This window comes from Leuciscus leuciscus (assembly GCF_965113295.1).
Source record: "Leuciscus leuciscus genome assembly, chromosome: 6".
Lineage (NCBI taxonomy): Eukaryota > Metazoa > Chordata > Actinopteri > Cypriniformes > Leuciscidae > Leuciscus > Leuciscus leuciscus.
The window spans coordinates 37,479,158-37,501,068 of record NC_138730.1 but is presented as its reverse complement, the minus strand read 5'-3'; the positions used below and the strand labels follow the sequence as shown (position 1 = coordinate 37,501,068).

The 21,911-nt window shown below is 40.1% G+C and overlaps 1 protein-coding gene across 3 annotated transcripts; it reads left to right on the top strand.

The window, feature by feature from the left end:
* The first annotated feature begins 676 nt into the window (after positions 1–676).
* On the top strand, positions 677–21,572 carry zeb1a (zinc finger E-box binding homeobox 1a). 3 transcript variants are annotated; one of them, XM_082173469.1, is made up of 10 exons: positions 677–834; positions 7,239–7,400; positions 10,490–10,537; positions 12,717–12,857; positions 12,955–13,157; positions 13,289–13,394; positions 14,156–15,771; positions 16,708–17,271; positions 17,371–17,542; positions 18,463–21,572. In XM_082173469.1, exons 1-10 carry the CDS (start codon positions 777–779, stop codon positions 19,062–19,064), a joined length of 3,672 nt encoding a protein of 1,223 aa, XP_082029595.1. In that variant the 5' UTR covers positions 677–776; the 3' UTR covers positions 19,065–21,572. The 3 variants fall into 3 exon arrangements, with proteins under 3 accessions (XP_082029595.1, XP_082029594.1, XP_082029596.1); XM_082173468.1 differs by having other exon boundaries at positions 17,368–17,542; XM_082173470.1 differs by lacking the exon at positions 677–834 and adding an exon at positions 1,851–2,114 and having other exon boundaries at positions 17,368–17,542.
* Positions 21,573–21,911: the final 339 nt, after the last annotated feature.

The following is a 21,911-nucleotide window of genomic DNA, read 5'->3' as shown; positions in this document are numbered from 1 at the left end:
ATTTTACAGAAAATGTAACAGCCTTGTAGAAAATGCGATTAGAGCTTATAACATTGTAAGTTAGTTGTATACATGGCAACCCATTCCAATATATTCTGTTTTATATTATTAACGTATGTACTCTGGCACGACTTTATATTTTTTTTTTTTTTTTTGAATTGAATGTTTCTCATTCTGTCATTCTTGTGGCATTTATTAAAAGTTCGATTTTGAACACAAAATAACCCTGATCCAACCAACCTCAATTATCTATGCAATGAAATGAAATGGATTAGAAAACTAGAGTAATACAAAGAAAACAACTGAAACTTTTTGCATCAGTCGTGTCGCACGTGTTCACAACTTTCATGATGTTTGCAGTTGACTGACGCTGATATTAACCTCTTTTTAAAGGGTTAAACTACGTCATCGGACTTCCCAGCCTGTCGGGGGCGCTCCCGATATTACAACAACCCTTTTTTCCCTGAAATGTCCCCATATGTCGCTCTAAACTCTTTTCACCGTTCCTCCTTAATGTAATACACGCTTATTACATATGCAGAATGTGTCCCCGTATTTGAAAGCAATGGATAGCTGCCCACAGAGGGTGGGGTGTCAGGCATAGACAGTATAAACGGGTGTCAGGGGAGAGGTGTTCTCACTGCATAAAAAGGTTATGTCGTAAAGCAGAATGTCGTAAACCAGGTGCGGAGAGGGGCCTGGTATGGGGAGGGGGTAATAGAGGGGGGAGAGGGGGCTCAATCCGCGAGGCACCGTTTAGACACAGCGCAAAAATCATGGCGGATGGCCCCAGGTGCCAGCGCAGAAAACAGACACAACCACAACGCAACAACGGTGAGTCCCACAGGCTGAGATCAGATCACACGCACTAGAACGAAAGGCAGAAAAGTTGTTTTAAATTTGTTTTTCCATCTTTAGACTAGTTTAATGACGACTTGTGAAGTTGTGCAGTATGGGAGTGGACTGGGCACCGTTATACCTGAGTCTGCCCGGACCGTTATACGGAAGGACGCGCGTCTCGTGCACTAACTGCGTGTGCATTACACTGCATTAAACACAATTAAGTATTTTAGCGTTTGTCCTGATCAGAAACTTGTGGCGTAGATTGAATCAAATAGTCCTGTACTAGAGTATCTGCTGCTTATAAAGCAGAAACTTTTATGGCATTCAAATGACTGATCCCTTGAGGGCTTCTTGACAGTTGTCGGTACTCACAAATTTAATAAAATACTTAAAGGGACAGTTCACGCCAAAATCATTTAACATGTTGTTTCAAACCTGTATGTCTAGGACCTGTTCAGCAGAATGACAGCCTCAGTAACCATCCACTTTTATTGTAAAATATGTAAGTGAATGGTGACTGGTGACCAAGCCTGTCAGTCCATAACATTCATTTTGTTACACGAATGTGAGAAATAATGAGCGAATATTCATTTTGAGTGAACTGTCTCTTTAAGAGCGTCCAGTCCTGAATCTTATAGCCATGGTTTGCGAGCCGTCTTTAGTTAGATGGGTTTTTTTTTTTCTAGACAAAACAATCTGCCATATTATTAAAAGTTTTTCCTTCTCATTAAATATATAGCTTATGCCATTACATCTACGTGCAAAAAAGTCTGGAGAAAAATGCCTATATCAATAAGATCTAACATAAGATTTATTAAAATAATTTTAAAAGTAACGTTACATAGGCTATTGCATTCACCCTCTTCATTATGATCTAAACATCCACGTCCAATATTGCAACTGAATGAATGTTGACTTCTGGTTCGACGTCACTTTCTCTTTAAATAACCTTTTCGGCAATCCGGTTATATAGTCCGCCGTGCAGTGCCGTTATGAGCACCGTGGTACCTTTTCCTGTGCGTGCGTGTGACAAGGAGCGCGGATCCGCTCGCGACGTAACACGCCCAGGAGCCGTCAACGTGTTTACCTGAACGGTGAGAAGACAACGGAGCGAGCCAATGTCATCTTTTACCGTTCATCGCACTCCTCGCGTGTCCAGAGCAGTGATTGCACAGACGCAGGAAGGGAATCGGTGTGTGAAACGCGATCTGCCCGACAGAAGCGCGAGAGAGGCGCCCAGCACACTCCACGGCAAATGGCAACTTGTGCAGGTAGAGAGAATATGGTGTTTGATGGCAGACGTGCTTATGTCGAGCTTAGACCGATGACCTCTTTTATTTAGCTTTCATCCACTATAGAGTGATAGTTCGCTGTATGCTCGTTGCTAGAAAACAGATTGTTTTGTTTATACTTTTATTTCCGCGCCGGAGTTTAGTTTCAGCGGCTGTAGAGTGGTTGGGAAAGAAGGACTTAGTGCATAAGGTGGTTATTAGAGGTGCTTTCCGTCGTATTACTGATCAGAAGTCAAACAGGTCGTTTTTCCCGTAAGGTATTTCTGTAATGGCGGTGTGGACCGTTATTTGCTGCAGTGAGGGCGGGGCGGCTGCTCTCCTATGTCGGAGACGAGCCAGGTAGGATAGGTGACGAAACACCTACATAGGTGCTTTCATTGGCATTTTTTGTAATTGTACAATTTAAATATAATATTTAAACGCGATTTAAGCTGTATGACTGCAGTGGCAAATTGCAGCTCACGTTTCTTTGTAAAGGAAACATAGGTAGTCTATTCAGGTCCAGAGAGGCGCTGATTCACTGTGTCCGTCGTTATAGAGCGAATTTACAGTTTTTTCCCTATCAAACATGTTGAGATTTGTTTCGGTTGTATTGTGCGATATGACAAATTATACAATTTTACAAGAATACACAGCGAATAGGTTTTTTTTTTTTTTTTGTGGCGCGGACGGATGTATTGTGTGACGAACGGGTGGTGTGACGTAAGCACGAGGAGGAGCGCGCGCCGCGCAGTGAAGCTGCTGTGACTTTTATTTTCATTCTTCGTGGTTCTCGCGCTTGACATGTTCACGGGGCCGTACGATCTTAAGGGCGTTACTGCACGGAAATGAGGTCACACGCTGGATTTCATTGGTCCAGTTACTCAGCCTCATGTTTGTTTCTGGAGAGATGTCTCTGACTGTAGAATCAGCTGTCATGTATGTGTGTGTGTTTGTGAAGGATATCAGTCCTGGAGAATGTCATGCGAGTTAATCTTATTAGGGAGCACATAATATTAGAAGTGTGCATTTTACATATCACTTACATTCCAAGTGAGATGCAGAAAGACAGAAAATGACAGCCAGATAGTAGTTGCTTTGAGAATTTTTTTAGTAACCCAAGGTATATTTCAGAAAACATGAAATGAAGGTTATGCTTTGAGAGAGGGCATGTTTTTTCCATTCCTCATTCCTCCTGACCCTTTCAGTCGACCCCTGAACTATGAGGCCACACATGTTATCATTTAGCTTTTCTTTCTGTTTTGTTGTTTTTAAGAATTCAACTGCCTGTTTCATAATCTTAAGGGGTGTGTGTGTGTGTGTGTGTGTGTGTGTGTGTGTGTATATGTATGTATGTATGTATGTATATGTGTGTGTGTGTGTGTATATATATATATATATATATATATATATATATATATATATATATGTTAGTATCTTCAAATTTTCTTGCCAGGTATTATAAACTGTACTAATATTGATATAATATCAGGTATTACTCTCCCCTTCTCTCTCTTTCTCTAGATAGATTAGAAAATTACCTTTCAAATGATGCCAATGACATTTATAACAATGAAGTACATTGTAATGCGTGTCTCAATGTGTGTTGTAAAGGTTTATGCATGGAACAAGCAAAGACAATAAGAACACCTGTAGCACTGAGCTCTTCTCACACTTCCCTGCTGATGGAAAAGGGATATGTGAGGGCATTAAAGAGCTTTTCACATTTCACTCCGTGTTTGTGGGGGGCTTGTGACTGCTGGGCATCTCTTTTTGCATGCTAATCTCTCCCAGTGGTTTGCCGCCTCTTTGTACCGCAGGGGGAAAGTTTCTCAGGGTGAAGGGGGGGGGGGTCTTCTCTCTTTCTTTTTTTAGGGTGGGGGAGGGTTGGGAGGGACTTGTGTTTGTGTGATCGAAAGAAGCCGATAATATATGTCGGTGATTAAGTTTACATGGATGTGAAAAAGAAAAGTTGTTTAATTGGTCTCACGTGGCTCATACAGTGTGTGTACATGAGGGCTCTTATTAACCTAAAGACCTGGGAGAAACAAACCTCAGGTGACCACCACGGCTCCCAAGTGATCCTAAATAGATTATGTGCCAAGACACACACACACACTTTCTGCATTACATGCCTCTCTCTCTCTCTTTCTCTCTCTCTCCATTTATACAGTTGAGTTCATAAGTTTGCTTGAACCGCATGATATTTATCAAAATATGAACTGAAATTACAGAAATCATTCTGTTATCTTTTGGTGTGTAACTTCCTTTATGACTTTTTTTTGTGATAGATAGGTGCATATCTTACATAGTTTCTGAAGACCAGCACTATATTTAAAAAAAAGTTATATTTTGTATGTTTTTATTTATAAAGGAGTTTATAAACTTACAAGACAAAAGAGGGTATTGTAAATGTGTGCAACTATATATAAACACATACACTTACAGTAGATCTAATATATATTCTATCAGAAATAAACAGACTATCATTCAAAACATTTTTGTTGTATTGTATATAATTTTTTAATAGATTTTTTTAAAACAGTTTTATTATTATACTACAGAAAAGATTATTTTTATATTTTTTTCAGGATTCTTTAAATAGAAAGTTCAATTGAACTGCATTTATTTGAAATAGAAATCTTTAGTAACATTAAATGTCTTTACTGATACTTTATCAATTTAATGGGTCTTTGCTAAAAAAAATTATTTCTTCCTATATCCACAGTCACACACATAATACATGTAAGTTTATTGCTGACATTAGATATTTTTTAATGTTTATCGGCAGTCTTTAAATTCATCCCAATTTAACATAATATACACAAACAGAAACGTAAAATTTAATGTGCTTATATAGTTAATGCACTCATTGGTTAATTTGTTTTTAGAATATCAGGGTGATCCTGAACGGTACTCTCTTATGTGAAGTCAGAGCGTCTGTGGTTGTGTGTGTGTGTGTGTGTGTGTGTGTGTGTGTGTGTGTGTGTGTGTGTGTGTGTGTGTGCACACATATGGTGGCAGGTGCACTCTATAACAAGCCAAATCAACACATCCCAGGAAGTGTCACATAAAATGGAGCTTGCCATGGTGACCTGATTGTGTTGATTATGAAGTCACACTGGAAACGGTTCTACCTGCCAACACAGCCTGTCACTCAGGTGGTGCACAATAAACACACCCATGAAGGCAGCACAAGTGCGCATGTCCTTTAATGTGCACCCAAAAAACAAAAACATTATTTACTCACCCTCATGTCGTTCCAAACCTGTATGACTTGATTCTGTTGAACACAAAAGCAGATATTCTGAAGAATGTTCATGCTGCTCGTTTCCATACAATTAACTCTTGCTACATTAAAAGTCTACTGATACAATAGAACATGGTCAGGATAGATGTCAATGCCATATTGAATTTCATGCAGATGAAAACAAGGCTGTGAGGGATAGACTAGTCTTTACACAATGGCACGCCCCTTTATAAAGGTTTTGGATCACATCATTTTCACAACTTTGAGGGTTTTTTTCTGAAAGATGCTTAGTCAGCTGAACAATCGGTATGTTGTTAAACAACAGTACAATCCACGCACTGCAATTATATCCCTCACAGCCTCGTTTTCATTGCAGTCAAAAATTAAATATGGCGCTATCCTGACTAAGGTCTATAGCTTTGTGTAAAGAACGGACAGAAATTTACGGTGTGATTCAAATCAATCAGTTTTGTCATTATGAGTGTCTCTTATTGCCACAGAGAACTTTAGTATAGCTTGTATGGACCACTTTTTATGTCAGTTAAGTACTTCATGAAACTACGGTATAAATAACTGAAATTTCACTATCTATGTTGACCGTGAAAGGTCAGGGAGTCTAGGAAACAATCAATCGTCTTGTTTTAAAAATAAAAAACAATTATGATGAGATCCACCATTCTGATTCAGAGGCGATCGCATGCTCCTCTCATTGTGGCTGGAACAATGAATGAAATGAATTTTTGCAATTTCAAATGTATTTTTATCAGGGCCAAAAGCATCTCTGATTACTACACACCTGCTCTAGTGACTGTGATTTCAGCTGTCCACGGGATGGGACAGACATTCAGCAGTGATCTGAATCAGCTGTAGAACAGAGAAGGTTTTTGAATGAATTTTCTGTCTGTATGGCAAAAAAATCATAATTTCCATTTCTTGCATGCACAGGTATGTGAAATGACCTCGCACAGATCATTTCAGAGAACAGAAACCTTAAACGGGAACTGTTTTTTGCACAATCAGATCACTTTTACATCACTTCCTGTTGACATCCTCAAATTCTGCCAGTAGAACAAACTGGATGAGCTCCATAGAAACCAAACATGCTTAAATCTGTGTGTTTAAAAACACAGAATTGACATGCACATCTGGAAATATTCTTTGTATCCCAACATGTATGCACAAGCACACACACACACACAAGCACACACACACACGTTAGAGATGAGTTTTCCAGTACCTCATATGCTTGTGCACAATTTGAAAACTAGAGCTCTTGGATTTAGACAAAGGAATGGGATCCATGTGTAAAAATCACTGCATCTGCGCTAACATGCTATTAAAAACACTTCTAAACACTGCTCGTCTTTCCTTTCTTCAACGTGTCTCTGATGATGTCACACAGCAGGTAAAAAGCTTTTCTGGGCTGCAGGAAACTGATCTAAAAATAGACGAATCTCACTTCCTGTCTTTAGGGCACAAATTCTGCCTTTATTGTATGCATGCTCATATATTTGTTCATCAGGGATGTGTGTGTGTGTGTGTGTGTGTGTGTGTGTGTGTGTGTGTGTGTGTGTGTGTGTGTGTGTGTGTGTGTGTGCATGTTTGATTGTGTAAACCCTCTATTTTCACAATAATTTTACATTTTAAGGTTTACAGTAATACAAATAAAAATCACAGCTGTTACTGATTACAGAGACATCACCACTTGAAGTGTCCTGTTTGCAAACATATGTGCGCGTGTTTTAACAGCATCAAACATGGCCAATAGATAAAGGAGAGTATGAATATCACTGTTAATTTGCCTTTGGGAACATCTGTGATCCTAAAATGAATTGGCCTTTCTCTCTCTCTCTCTCTCTCTCTCTGTTATGTAGTGAGGAGTTTTAGCAGTGTGCCGGAGGCGACCTCAGATTCAGATGATGAAGACAAACTGCACATTGTGGAGGAGGACAGTATTGCTGACGATCCTGACCAAAAGTCCCCAGTATTCCAGCTCAAAGCAGCACGGCAGCTCTCTGACACATGCACACAGGACGGTGAGTAAACAAACAAAAGATTAGAAACTTAATGCATTTAGTTTGGTTACAAACCAAAACATCAAGTTTTCAGAAACCGATGCAATTGTAACCTAAACATTTGAAGTATTTATGTAATAGAGAAAGTTGCAAGAATAAGGATGATTGATGTTTGACAGATAACACCTTACCACAGCATGGTTGACGATTGGCCATCGGTGAGTGTCTGAAGGGCTAGTTTTTGCGGTGCGTTTCTCACATCGGCGGGAGTTCCCTCAATTCAGCATGTTGAATTGGTATCGGGGTCATCGGTGAGAGAGAGCACTCTGATTGGCTGTTCAGTTTAGCGAGCGGCACAGACATAAGGCTGTTCTAATTTTAAGTATCTTACGTAAGCATTCCAGAATCTAGAATGAAGAAAGCGATCAGCATGATTGATTTTCAAAATGATAAGCAAGCGCTGCTTTGTATATCCGCAGTCTTAGCTTCAGTTTCCCTTTTTGAATGATGAATATCGTCTATTGATACTGCTGATATAGACAGTTATTTCCCTACACGCAGGCACATGCTAGTTGACAGTCGCCTGTAGTCCTTTTGGTGTGTTCAAGCGCAGCTTTTTGGCCGAGATGCAGCCTACGCGAGGCAACAACACAGTTAAGGCCCGTACACACCGGGACGAATATCGGCGCGCGTTATTCGCCAGCGTTTTTCAACGCGTTTTTTGTGTTCACACCCAAGCGTTTTTCGCTGACGACGAGCCGAGTGAACATGCAAATTCATTCCCTGACATTAGATGGCGCTTAATGTAAAACAGAAATACAATACCACTCCATAACAGTCTATACTCTGCAATACCACTCCATAACAGTTCTCTTTTAACAAGATTTTTGTAGTCGCTGTCGCGTTGTCATATAGTTCTTTATTCCGACACCAACGAGACCAGCAGCTCTACATTCATCTTGCCTTGCATCTTCCTCATCATTTCTTCCCGGCAGTGTCTGTCTATGGGCAGTGTAGACGCTACTTGGCGTATATCTTCTTCGCTGTTACGTATGTGTGCTCGGCAAGACCGTTTTGTGTTTGAGCGCCCCCAAGTTGTGTTTTACTGTAACTTCAGAAGCTCCAGACACGTGAGCAAAAGCGCCAATCTCATTGGTCGGATAGTTTTTGACGCGGCGCGTCAAACCAAAAAAACGAACCCGAGGCGTAAAAAAAAAAAAACGCTTTTACGCGTGGCGTTTTTCGCGTCGGTGTGCACACTCACATTGGCGCCCTTTGTTTAGTCACAAGGCGTTAAACGTCGGCGAATATCGCGCGCGAAATTCGTCCCGGTGTGTACGGGCCTTTAGCTTTTGTCACCGCTAGTTCTTTGATGTCGGCTTTGTGTATCACAGCCTTAACTGGTACAAAATCTAGGCCCTGTTTACACTTGGTATAAGGATGCGCTTTGATCGCCAAATACAGGTGTAAACGGGGTCTAAAACATTTTGAGCTTGTTCACTTTTGACCACTTCCAGAGGTAGTCGAAAACACATTGAACCGGATTGCTTTTGTAGTGTAAACGCTCATGTGGTCGAACGCGTTCAAACTAGAGGTCTTCACGGGTCTACTTGGATCCGAAAACCCGAGGTCCGACCCGAGACCCGAGCGGTTTCGGGTCCAAAACTCAGACGAATGTCTCGGACACGGGTCGGGTTCGGTATTAGTGGCCTCGGGTCTCGGGTAATTTAAAATAAAAATGCTTATTCCAAATGGACCCGAGAAGACCCAAACTATGTTGGGCATTCAACAAAATTGCATTATTTAAAACAACTCTATGACACCGTTCTCTCACTTTCTAAGGGAGAGCGAATCCGCGCTTCTACGTGCAATGGGCTATAAGCACGGTTGCCTCCGCATTTATTTACTCAGTTATTAATTTGCTTAGTTATATAATTTATAATTTCAATAAGTGAACAACCCCAATAAACTTGGGGTAATCAGATTTTTTTTATTATTCATTAGGCTACATTAAAGATCGGAATTTTCTTCAGGAAACTGGCAGACTTGAATAAATAGCAGCAAACAATAAACGATAAAAATTGCAAAAATTGTTTTAATAAATAATCCAAAGTTTGAACATTTATGAGTAGGCTAAAACATCTTATTTTGAACGTGCGTTGTGTGACTGTTTACAGTAAGCAGACACGTTGCTCAAATAAAGAAAAGTTGCAAAAATAAAGACATGCCTACATGGTATTTGACCTGCTATGGCGGTTCTAATGCCTTGTTTTTAATCTGGTTTTATCTAAACAACTTTTTAACAACGGGATTGTAGGCTAAATAACAAACTTTTTGTAAAAGTCAATGACTGGGAGACTTTGGATATTTTATTGAAAATCTGTTATAGGCTACATTTGAAAAACAGCCATCGGTAAATTTTACCCTGTGGTGGTTCTAATGTTAATCATCGTATGGTCCGGTAAATAACATTATGCCAAATTTTATAGGATGTAATGGGTTACCGACCGTGATGTGTGATTGACATTTCAGCACTTCAGCGCGTAGGCCTTTGCGCGTCTATGTTAAGTGCATTTTTGAGAAACGCAGGGCTGCAGGCTGTGCACAATGTAAATGCCGTTTACGTTCGGGTCCAGTCGGGTTCTAAAGGAAATGGCGTCAGGTCGGGTCGGACTCGGGTCTAATTTTATCGGGTCTGTCTCGGGTCGGGTTTTTCTTTAAAAAAAATTAATTTATGCACGTCGGGTTCGGGTAAGTAGTGATTCGGGTCGATTCGGGTCGGGTACAGTTTTTAGGACCCGAGAAGACCTCTAGTTCAAACACAACCACAAAAGGCCACCTACTGATCTAATGAGTAAACATTATGGGAAGCGCGCTAGCCAGACTCAAAAGGATTTAAACTTTGTTCGCTGGAGACCCAAATTTGGTTTGAAGACGAAAAATGTACCAAACACAATGTTCTCTCACCATTCCTGATTTCTAGCACACACTCACCGTGATTACCGTGATCTTGCGGCTATCAGAGCAGAAACGAAAGCTGCTGTTTTAATAGTACATTGATTTCATCAAAACAATGAAGTAATAGATTTGTTTTTGTTTTCTTTCAACAGATGGCAGCCTGGGGCCAGATGCTTCAATACAAGAAATAAGGGTCAAAGGTCAGTTTAGTGCAACACTTTTATTTTACCATAGGCTTTTACCAGTAAAAGACTGGATTACACTACGTGACTTTTGCCCCAACTTTTAGTATGGATGAGTTGACGCTAGTTGAGCCAGTCTGCAAATTTTGGGCAGGTGGAGTTGACAGATTTCACACAAAATCGTGTAGTGTATGATGGGCACAGGCTCAAGTTTTTAGCTTCAGACTATGATTCCATCCAATCAGAGGATAACCAAACAGGTTAGATATTTTGAGCTGATTTTAGAACACATTGTTTTCATTTGTCACACGTCTTCTAGAAACAAGGCGCATATCTGCATGTGTTTGTTGTGTTCGGAACAACTTGAAAGTTTGGTAGTGTGTGATCCTCAGTCGTTTAGTGTATGATGCCCAGTTTTTCTCTGTTACCATTTACAAAGGCAGAAGAGTGTATTACAGGCCTAAGACAGGACAGCAAGACATAGAACAGACACAACAGGGAGAAACAGTAGTGATGGGATCAGGATATATCAAACAAGTTTATAGTTTCATATTCGGGTTGCCATCTTAAGGCTTATTTGGGCACTTGGGCCTTCTTGTCATGGAAAGATCTTGAAATTATTTTGGTAAAGGGAAAAATAGCTGACATGTCTGTGAGAGTGTGTTAGGGGCTAGGATGGCTGGATCAGGTGTGTGTGAGCTCATTTCTCTCTCTCAGGTCGTTATTAAGCCTTACTGGCCCATTTCCCGGTCAAATATTAATACACTGTTGTATTAAAGCTGCCGTCGGCAAGTCTGGCAGATTGGGTCGATTAGCCAAAATTTTGAATGTTTACAACTCTCATGCCCCTCCCCACTACCAGCGAGCACCCTCCCATCGAGGTCGTGCTTGTCAGTGCGTCACTGTGCGTGTGTACCTGATTTTCTGTGAACGCGTCCGTCTCTTCAGCATCTATCAACACCATGGACTCGGAGGTAGGCTGCCCTGGCTAATCTATCCATAAATAGTAATAACCGAGGAATTGGAAGCTTGTTAGTAGATTTTCTCTCCGCCATCACGCTTCATGCAATCTCCAGGCGAACTTCAGGCGTGGCGTGTGCATGTGATATTAACGTGCGCGAGTGAGGGGGGATCTGTGGCGTGTGCACGACCTGTGATTGACAGTCAGATCTCACACCCCCCTGCGCTGATTGGACCTGATGAAGCGGGAGCGCTGGATTTTTGCTAAACAAATAACACGCTCCAGGTGGAGTTAGAAGCTCGGGTTTTTTTCTAAAACCACCTTATTTATGTTGTTCTGTCGGATTATAGTGTCGATTACACTGAATATGATCAAAAAAATGTTGCCGACGGCAGCTTTAAAAAACTGCTTTGTTACCATCCAACATACAAATTATGTGTCACTGTATGTCACACCGTTTCCATTTAAACCAATGTGTGTTTCACTTAAGGCCACAATCAGGTGGTTTTTTTCGGTGTCCCATGGGTCCTTAAAAGTTTAAGGCAATAAAAAAGGTCTGAAATATCTTAAACAATATTAGAACGGTCTTAATTATCATTTCATGAGGATCACAATATGGCTTAATGTGAATATTAAACCTCAAAAGGCTATGATTTATTTGTGAGCACTGCATGTTTCAAAGTAAAGCTGTTGTGCATTATACAGGCTTGCGGTTTCAGTGAATACCGCGCATTTATGCCAAGTTTCTGCTTATGATCTACTGTTGATGAATTATGACAATGTTTACCTAATGGTGATAATATCATACCTGCAAAATCATCGCGTTTCTAAAAAGTACAGCTCTGTTGTATACAGGGTTACCAGGGTATCCTCTGTGTTTCTGCTGTACCCCTATAAGCGCCACCTACTGTCAGAGAGTGAATTTTCATTTTCATTCAGCCAGTGGATCTAAAAGAAGCTAATGTGCATTATAAAAATCTAAACAATTAGGAGAATAAGATAGAGTTGTTTAAATCATTGTTTTTACAGTCATTTTATGGTTTAGTTGCTCTACCCCGCATATAAATCACATATGGTATTCATTTTATTTGTGCACCTCTTAAAAAACCCTTCAGATACCTTGTTTTTGTGTGTTTCAAATAAAAATGCAAATATCTTTGATGCTGAAGCAGAAGCTGAGAAGAGGGTATTTGTGTGCGTTTTAGTTGATCTAATCTGCCTGTGTGTGTTTGAAAGAGGAGTGTGTCACTGATGAGGAAGACTGTGCTGATAATGAAGTGGCCGGTGAGGAAAAGCAGACGGAAACTGAGCCTATTTACTCAGATGCCCAGGAGGAGCATCAGAGAACGCCAGAACGAGGGGTCCACGATGAGAACGGTACCAATCTATTTATTTTTTGGTCTTTCCTTCAATTGCCATCAGCTTTTCCTCTACATTTGAATGCATAGATTGATTACGACTCTCTCTCTGTCAGGTACTCCTGATGCATTCTCCCAACTGCACACCTGTCCTCACTGTTCCCGCGGTTACAAGCGGCATACGTCGCTGAAAGAACACATTAAACTACGGCATGAAAAGGGCGATGACAACTACTGCTGTTCCCTCTGTAGCTACACCTTCACCTACCGAACGCAGCTCGTACGTCACATGACCGCACACAGACACGTCCGAGAGCAGGTACAAGCAGCACTCACACCTTCATGATGTTCACACCTCTGCAGAGGAAATGACACAGAGCTCTTGTTCACAGTCACATGTTGACTCAAACTACTTTGAAGGAACAAACGTTTTCCTGTCTCTTTTCTCAGCGGACTATTTCTCAGTCGGGCGGAAACAGAAAGTTTAAGTGTACAGAATGCTCCAAGGCCTTCAAATACAAACATCACCTGAAGGAGCACCTGCGCATTCACAGCGGTCAGTTGCCAGCCACGGCACAACTTAAGTACAGAAATGATTCTGATATAACCCTAGTTAATGTCTTTGTAAATCCAGATTAAACCCACCCACTTTTAAATCAACATTAGGATTAAAACCAGTTTTAACCCTAGACTATGAAACCCTGTACCAGAGAAGGGTAAATGTATTAGCAAATATTATACAGTAAACGATTGTTATAGAGAATTGACCGCCAATTATGAAAAACGACAAGTGGCTAATTTAATATTTATGATCTTTGTACAGTCGCAGACATTTTCACACTGTTTAGTTTCAACGTCTGAGGGAAACATCTTTTAAGATTTTTGGTATGTTTCAGAAACGGAAAAAAAGGAAGCTTGTTTGCACATCGGTATAAAATAAATATTTAAAGTTACATTGTAAGATAAAGTTACAATTGTGTAACAGTTTTTTTCTCCTCTGAGGGCTTCCATAATAACCTTCAGAAGGTTAATGAAATAAGCAAATTAAAACAGGTCAATTGTTCAATCAAAAATACAGTAAAATATCTTGTGAAACATTATTACAATTTAAAACAACTTTCTTATAGAAATATTTTTTTTATTATCGTCAATGTTGAAGAAAGTTGTGCTGCTTAATATCTTTGTGGAAACCATGATACATCTTTTTCAGAGTTCTTTGATGAACAGAAAGTTCAAACCTACTTTTGAACAGTAGTGTATATCAGTGACTACATATACTTTTGTAATCCATAAGTTTCTTTATCTCTGTTTCTTCAGGTGAGAAGCCATATGAATGCTCTAATTGTCGGAAGCGTTTCTCTCACTCGGGGTCCTACAGCTCTCACATCAGCAGTAAGAAGTGTGCGAGCGTGACCAAAGCGGTCAACGGCCTGCCTCGCGCACCTGGAGTGAAAACGACTCTTACCATTTCTCGCCCCACACAAATCCTTTTGAGGGAGAAGGTGGAAATTACCAACAAGCCTCTGCAAGAGCAGCTCCCCCTGAAACAGATCAAACAGGAGCCTGTTGAACACCAACCCAAATCTGCGCCAGCAACACCTACAATAGCCGGCACAAATGCCAATGGGGTCGTGACTCCGCAAGGCATCATCCAAACCTTGGTCCTGCCCACTGTCGGGCTGGTCCAGCCAATCAGCATCAACCTTAGTGACTTACAAAATGCGCTGAACGCTGCGATGGAGGGCAGGCAGGTGTTGACTAGTGGTAATGCAAACGGAACAAATGCTAAAATCATAGGCCAAGCGCAGACGCAAGCTGTCATGTTGCAGCCACAGCAGGGACAGCCCCAAGTGATCTCCGCCATCTCTCTACCAGTTGTGGGACAAGACGGAAATACCAAAATTATCATCAACTACAACCCCCAGCTAGACCCACAACTCAAGGGAGTAAAAGTGAACACAATGCAGCCCACAGTGACCCAAACCGGTATGGCGCAACCAAAATCTACAGCATCTAACATCGCACAGCCAAAAGTGATCCAGCTTAATTCGGTACAGTCCAACTTGACCGAAACCCAAACATCAGGTACACCTAAACCTACACAGGTAAACATAATTAAACCAGTCCAAAGCAAACCGCCATCTATCATCAAGATAACGCCAGCGCAGGCCGCCAGGTTGGTCCAAGCTCGGGCGGCACAACCTAAGCTCACCCAGCAAACTTTACTGCTAGTGAGGAGGGCAGATGGGTCGCAGAGCCTTGTGGTTCGACAAATGCCTGTCGCCAATCCCAACACGCAGGGCACCGAGATGAAAACAACCCCAGACAAAACTACAAACACACCACCAGCAGAAAGAAAAGAGACAACTGAAAATACCAGTTTGCTGGAGGATAATTGTGAACCACAAAACCTGACTGCACCACCAGGAATCAAAATCAAAACCGAACCAGACTCTCCGTCCAAGATCGAGACTGATATGCAGAGTGAAGGAGAGAAAGAAGAGCTGCAGACAGATGGAAATAAAGAAGAAGGGAAACAAACAACAGCAACAACTGATGCAGTCTCACACTCTGTAACGGTTCACAGTGGCGTCGCCTGTGGAGATAACTTCCATAACTATGCGACATGTCTGGTTTGTGACAGCTCCCAGAGTAAACGGAAGCTCGCAGACTCGCAAGACAGTGACGCCAAAGCGTCGCCTACAACTATCTCTCTCACCTCTCTGCTGGATAAGGATAAGAGTGGAGCAGCAGAACGCCTCCTCCCTCTTCTGAAGGCCTACAGTCAGAACCCAGAGCCTACTGACAGGCAGCTGGCACAGGTGGCCAAGACTGTCAAGTTACCTCTAGAGGCGGTCAGCAAGTGGTACCAGAAGATGCGCTCGAAAAGGATATTGCTCCAGGGTGCAAGCAACCCGAAAAACAACAAAGAGGTAAGTTGACTTTTTTTTTTATTGAACTGTAAAATAGAGCTTTCACAAATTAGGGCTGTTATGAACACAAATAATTGTGTAATTAAGTAAAAGTTTAACATAGATACAATAATGAGTCAATAATGAATAACATGGATTCATGATTAAATAAGCTTATATGATTTTCTATAAAGTTCGGAAAAGTTATGATAATATTTTAAACTCTAAAAATACATATACAGAATACATGTATATTCAATTATATCAAAAGGTTTTTGGAAATAAATCTTTTATTCAGCAAAGACCTTAATCAACGCAACAAATAACGGCAACGGCGCGCAATTTATTTGTACTGAAGCAATAGTGAAGATTAAATAAAAAAAACAATAATGTGGCGATACTTCCCACAGACCACCAGAGTTCACACAGTTCACACACAAAGACAGAAGTGAAAAACAGCACTTCCTTACTGAAATAGTTGAAGATGAGAGCTCTGAGGACATTTGAGCATTTGGTTAACAGAAAAGACATTGTAATATTCTAACATCCTGCAATTTTAGCAGACCCTGGCTTATCCTGAGACCACAGGGTTGTTTTGTTCTGCATGGTGTTTGATGTTTCACCAAAAATACATTTTTGCTGATGAGGCTGAAAAGGGAAGGGAGGAGATGGCTAGACAGAATTTTGGTTGAATAAGAAATGAATGTATGAAATTCAAATTGTATAAAAAAGAAATAATCTGTGATGTAGTTAATATGGTTTATTTATTTTTTGGGCTAGAAGTATTTCTGAATGGCCGGTAACTAATAAATTTAGTAGCCAAATTGGCCGGTGAGTGAAAAAGTTAATTTCAACCCCTGTATGTATGTATGTATATATATATGTATATATATTTTTCAAATGAATGAGTTGTTCTAAAACATGTTAATAATGTCTTACTTTCTTTGTCTGACCAAGAAAAACACACCATCTGCTGTGCCTCAAGAAACGAACTCAACTCAAGCTACCTGCACTCCCACTCAACCCGTTGATGACACCTCAGAGGACACCCAAAATGAAAGTGCCCCTTCACCCGCCTCCCCTCCAGCCAGTCTCTCCACCGATGATCTCGTCATTGTAAAGACAGAAGACGTAGAGGAGGATCTGCAGTCTGAACCGCTGGACCTCTCACTCCCCAAGTCCAGCCCAACTCAACCCAGCACCACCACTAAGCTGCCGGTCTCCACTCAAAAGGAGCCGCTCAACCTCACCTGCCTCAAGAAGCAACCGTTGCCAGGAAACACCATCTATGTGACACAGGGCACCACAGGTCAATTAAACATCATGACAGCGTCATTGCCAACACTGGTTGCCATAGCAGAGCCAGGTGGTGTTCCGTGCATCGGCACTGCAATATCCGGTAACAAACGAACCATCCTGATTCCTCAGCTCACCTACACCTACACCACCAACTCCAGCATCAAGACCCCTGACAGTGTCTCGACAGACACGAAGGGGACGGTGATACTCAACAACTGTCCGGTAAGCACAACAAATGCACACAAACATTAAGGTCTGCACGTACCTTTCTTCAGAACATCATTCCAGACTCATTCGCTCTGTGTTTCTCTCCCTCAGCAGGTCCCAGACATCGCTTCTGACTGCGTGTCAGGGGTAGAGGACCAGAACGATGAAGATTCACCTCTCATGAAGAAGAGGAGGAAGACTGTCGGGGGCCTGTACGCCTGTGATCTGTGTGACAAAATCTTTCAGAAGAGCAGCTCACTGCTGCGACACAAGTATGAACACACGGGTACGTAAAGCCACACATGATTTACAGCACTTGGACACTTGAAAAGGTATTAATATAGTATTAGAAAACAAAATATACCTGTAGATCAACTGCTGGCAACCTCTTGCAACTCCAAGGTCTTGGGTTTGATTTACAAGAAAAACAGTGCTGATATAAAAAAATAAATAAAAAAATAATAATAAATAAATAAATAAATATATATATATATATATATATAAATATATAAATATATATAAATATATATAAACCTTTATTGCTCTATAAGTCACTTTGGATGCAATTGACTGCAAAATGTATACAAGTAAAATATTAAAACTATTGATGCACTGATGTATCCTCCAATAGTTGGTTTTAGACATTTGCAGACTTTACAAAGTGCTTGACTCTTGCCTTGTCAATACAAGATTTATTTATTTTCTTTTGGTCAAGATCTTGTATTGGCAATGCAAGAGTCAAACACTCTGTAAAGTCTCCTCCAGCACATCCCAAAGACTTTCAATGAATTTAAGGTCTGGACTCAGAGGTGCCAATTCATGTGTGAAAATGATTCTTCATGCTCCTTCACAACTTGAGCCTGATGAATCTTGACATTGTCATCCTGGAATATGGCCATGATAAGTTCTTTCTACATGGTTGTTTAAGAAATTAAAGCTAAACACTATCAATTAGGGCTAGAAGAACTGTTGCCAAATTAATAACATGTTATAAACATAATAATCACTGCAATAAATTATCCAATCATTGATCATTTGCCTATTTAAATCCAAACAGCAACTTTTTTTTTTGGCTGGGCAGTGTGGGAAGATATATATATAACACCATGATCTAATACAGTGACATTCATACATTTTGCAGCCACTGTACCTGTTAATCTGTTCTCCCTTTATGGTAAACTCACCGTATTGCATTATCATTCCCAGGTAAGCGACCTCACGAGTGCGCCATCTGTAATAAGGCGTTCAAACACAAGCACCACCTGATCGAGCACACGCGACTACACTCCGGAGAGAAGCCCTACCAGTGTGACAAGTGTGGCAAACGCTTCTCACACTCGGGCTCTTATTCTCAGCACATGAACCACCGATACTCTTACTGCAAGAGGGACACTCATGAACTGCCAGAACAGATCAGCACCTCCACTCCTCCCTCTCACCTCGACTCAGACGAGAGAGAGAGCGACGCAGAGGACGAAGAGGAGGAGGAGGAGGAAGAAGAGGATTTATCCGCTCTGGACATGAGCGATATCAGAGTGGTGCGAGTAGGAGAGGAATACGAGGATGAGGAGGAGAGCGGGGAAGAGGAAGAGCAGGACAGAGGACACGACGAGCAAGAGACAGAGGAAGGAGGAATGATTATGGAGGTGGAGATTGGAGACACTGACACTCTGGAGGAGGAAGTCGGGGAAACCGTGGAAACTGAGGATGCTATGGAGACGGAGGAATCGAGGGAGGTTTCAGGCAGTGCAGAGGACACAGTTCTCACTCAAAATGAAGGAAACACAGAGATGGCAGTCGAGGACTGAAGAATGAACGCTCCTCTTTCTGTCACTCACGTGGGACTAATGAAAGAGGTGATGAGCTCTTCATCAAACTAATCGTCGGTTGCTATGGAAACCGTTTCAGCTCTTTACTGTGTATAAAACCCGGGTGTGCCTGATTTACAAAACAACATTTCCTTGATAAAAAAAAAAAAAGTATTTGAGTATAACAAGGAAAAAAAGGAGAAGCAAAAACTTCAACTCAACTCGACTTCATAGGACTTAAAAGTTTCAGTTGTTTCGCTTTGTTCCGTTACTGAACCGATCTCGGTATGTCAAATTTTCAGTGTTCATGTGTTTTTGTTGCTCTGTACAGTCAGATTTCTATACCTTTATATTTGCCAATGAAGTTTACGAAAATCAGTATTTTAAAGTTTTCAGAAACAAAACTAAATTCTGCACTGCAGGTATAACTGGTTTACTTACAGGGGTGATTCTCACAAAAGGGTCATATTTCACTCCAAAAATCTAAAGAAAAAAATGAGGAAATCATATTTTGTATAAAGGAAATTAGGCCTATTTTTAGGACCATAGCAGGCACTATCTTAAAGACAATTTAACACACTCCCTTTTCAAAAGTCTACATTTGTAAAGAACAATTGTTATAAGTTATACACTGATTTTAATTTATGCCATACATTTTAATTCATGATGATTTTAATAAACACAAAAAAGAAAAGCTGTTCAGACAGGATGGTTTTCATACTTGATTGTCATGAATATTTTCTTCATACAAAATATAATTTTCTTTCAACTCTTTATTTTGGTGTGAAATATGACCTGGGCATTTCTTTGTGAGACTTACCAGATACTTAATGCCTCAAGTTTAAAATACCATTCAGTATTTTTGTCTTGTTAAACAGGCAATCTGTTGTTAGCATTGCCTCGTTTTCCCATGTGATTGTTTGTCTGCCTTATGAAGGAAATTAGATTGCACTTCGTTATTAAGAATTAATGATTCAATATCATACAAATAATGAATTATGGAAATATTCATAGGAATGCTTGTCATTTAACAATTGAATCACTTTGTTGAAATAATTTGAACTGTTCACTTGTAATGAACTACTCAACTGATCAATAATTCAAATTAGATTGTAATTCTATTGAGAATTTTTTTTTTGTAATAAGCACTCCAAAAAGTTTGTCGGTAACTTAAAAAAATAAATAAAAAAATTGTATAGATACTTTTCACAATCATGACACCATATGAAAACAAAAACCGTCAGTCAGAAAAAAAGGGTTTGTCATTTGAACCTCGAAGGCAGTTTCACCTGTTATTTCGTTTATCTTTGTGTGGCTTTATGTTGTAGCGTGTCAGTCTGTGTTCATTGGTGATGCTCTAAGGAACTGCACACCCACAGCCTTATGCAAGACCGCCAAGCTGTAAGTGCCATTCACAAATGTTAAAATAGTGCTCCACAGTCACACTGGACAATCTAGACTTTAGTCGGCTGGCCAAGAACATAAAAGGTAAACAATATATGTCAACATTGGTCAAAAACCCAACAGATTTGAGAAATGTACAAAAATATTAAAGTTTGTAACACTGCCATCTACCTGTGATAATCAAAATGGCGCACTTTCAAGCTGTTACAACTTTTCACCTTGCGCTCCTAAAAAAGTTGTTCTCTCTCCTCGCCATAGGATTGTATTGATAAGGAAATCCATATTCTTCATCTATGTGTTCTCTCTGTTAAGATTTCCAAGGTTCATGGATCTATAGACTACACAAAATGTATCATCCGACAAATATGGACCGTATGTAATATGACTGTGAAGTGCACAATTAAAGCAGCACTTTGGAAAGAGGCGCATAGGATTAATATGTTTTAGTTGATTGTGTCTGAGCAGACCTTACAGTATTATTAATTTCAATGTATTTCAAAATGTTTATTCTTTGTGTTTATGCATGTGTATATTGTGTAATACCATCAGTATTATTGTCATTGACAAATGTTTCATTTGTAGAACCTTTTTATATACGTCTTATTTTTGTATTGCTTTATTTATTGCGTGTGTAATACACAATGTTGTAGTTTAACACAATGTATTTTAGATTGAATTTCAGTGCCACGAAGGAGGTTAAACCCTGATATACAGTATATAAATCCAAACTGAACAGTATTAGTTTTATAACTTTTTAATACTACCACAGAAAGTCAATCAGGCAGACATTTGCACCCATTGTTTTTGTTTTTTTTATTAAAACCTGAACCTTTTCCAACAGCTTCACGGTAATTAATAGTAAATGACCCTTAAACCTGTGATGAAGAGCATGGATTCATGTTGTTGTACTGGTGTTGAAATTGCCATTTTGGAACCAAAATCAGTCAACCCATTTCATTTACATATCTTTTCATTTGTGCCAACTTTGCATTGTGTGTGTAAATGTCACATATTCCACGAGGTGATGATGAACCTACTTGTAAGATTTTTCTTCCTTTGTTTCCTTTTATGATGCCCCATATAATAAAATGAAGTGAAGCACCAGGTCATTTCTTAATTACTTATTCTCAAACAAATTTAGTGAAAGTTTATCTAATGTTATTTCTAATTTTTCACACGATAGTTGGTATCCAGGAAGATGTTTAGGATTTGATGTAAAACAAAGCCTATGATTCTTAAAAACTTGAAAAGCAGAAAGTGATAAAAACCTGTCAGAGCACTGACACAGCATCCACTGTTTGTGAGTTTTTTTTCCCATTAGACGAGAGAATATTTGGAGTAAAATAGCATTTCACTCATTTTAGTGTGAAATAAGGGAGTGCTAGAACAAGAAATCAAAGATGAAACGAACAAACTGCATCTGATTACATCTCTATTTTGTCT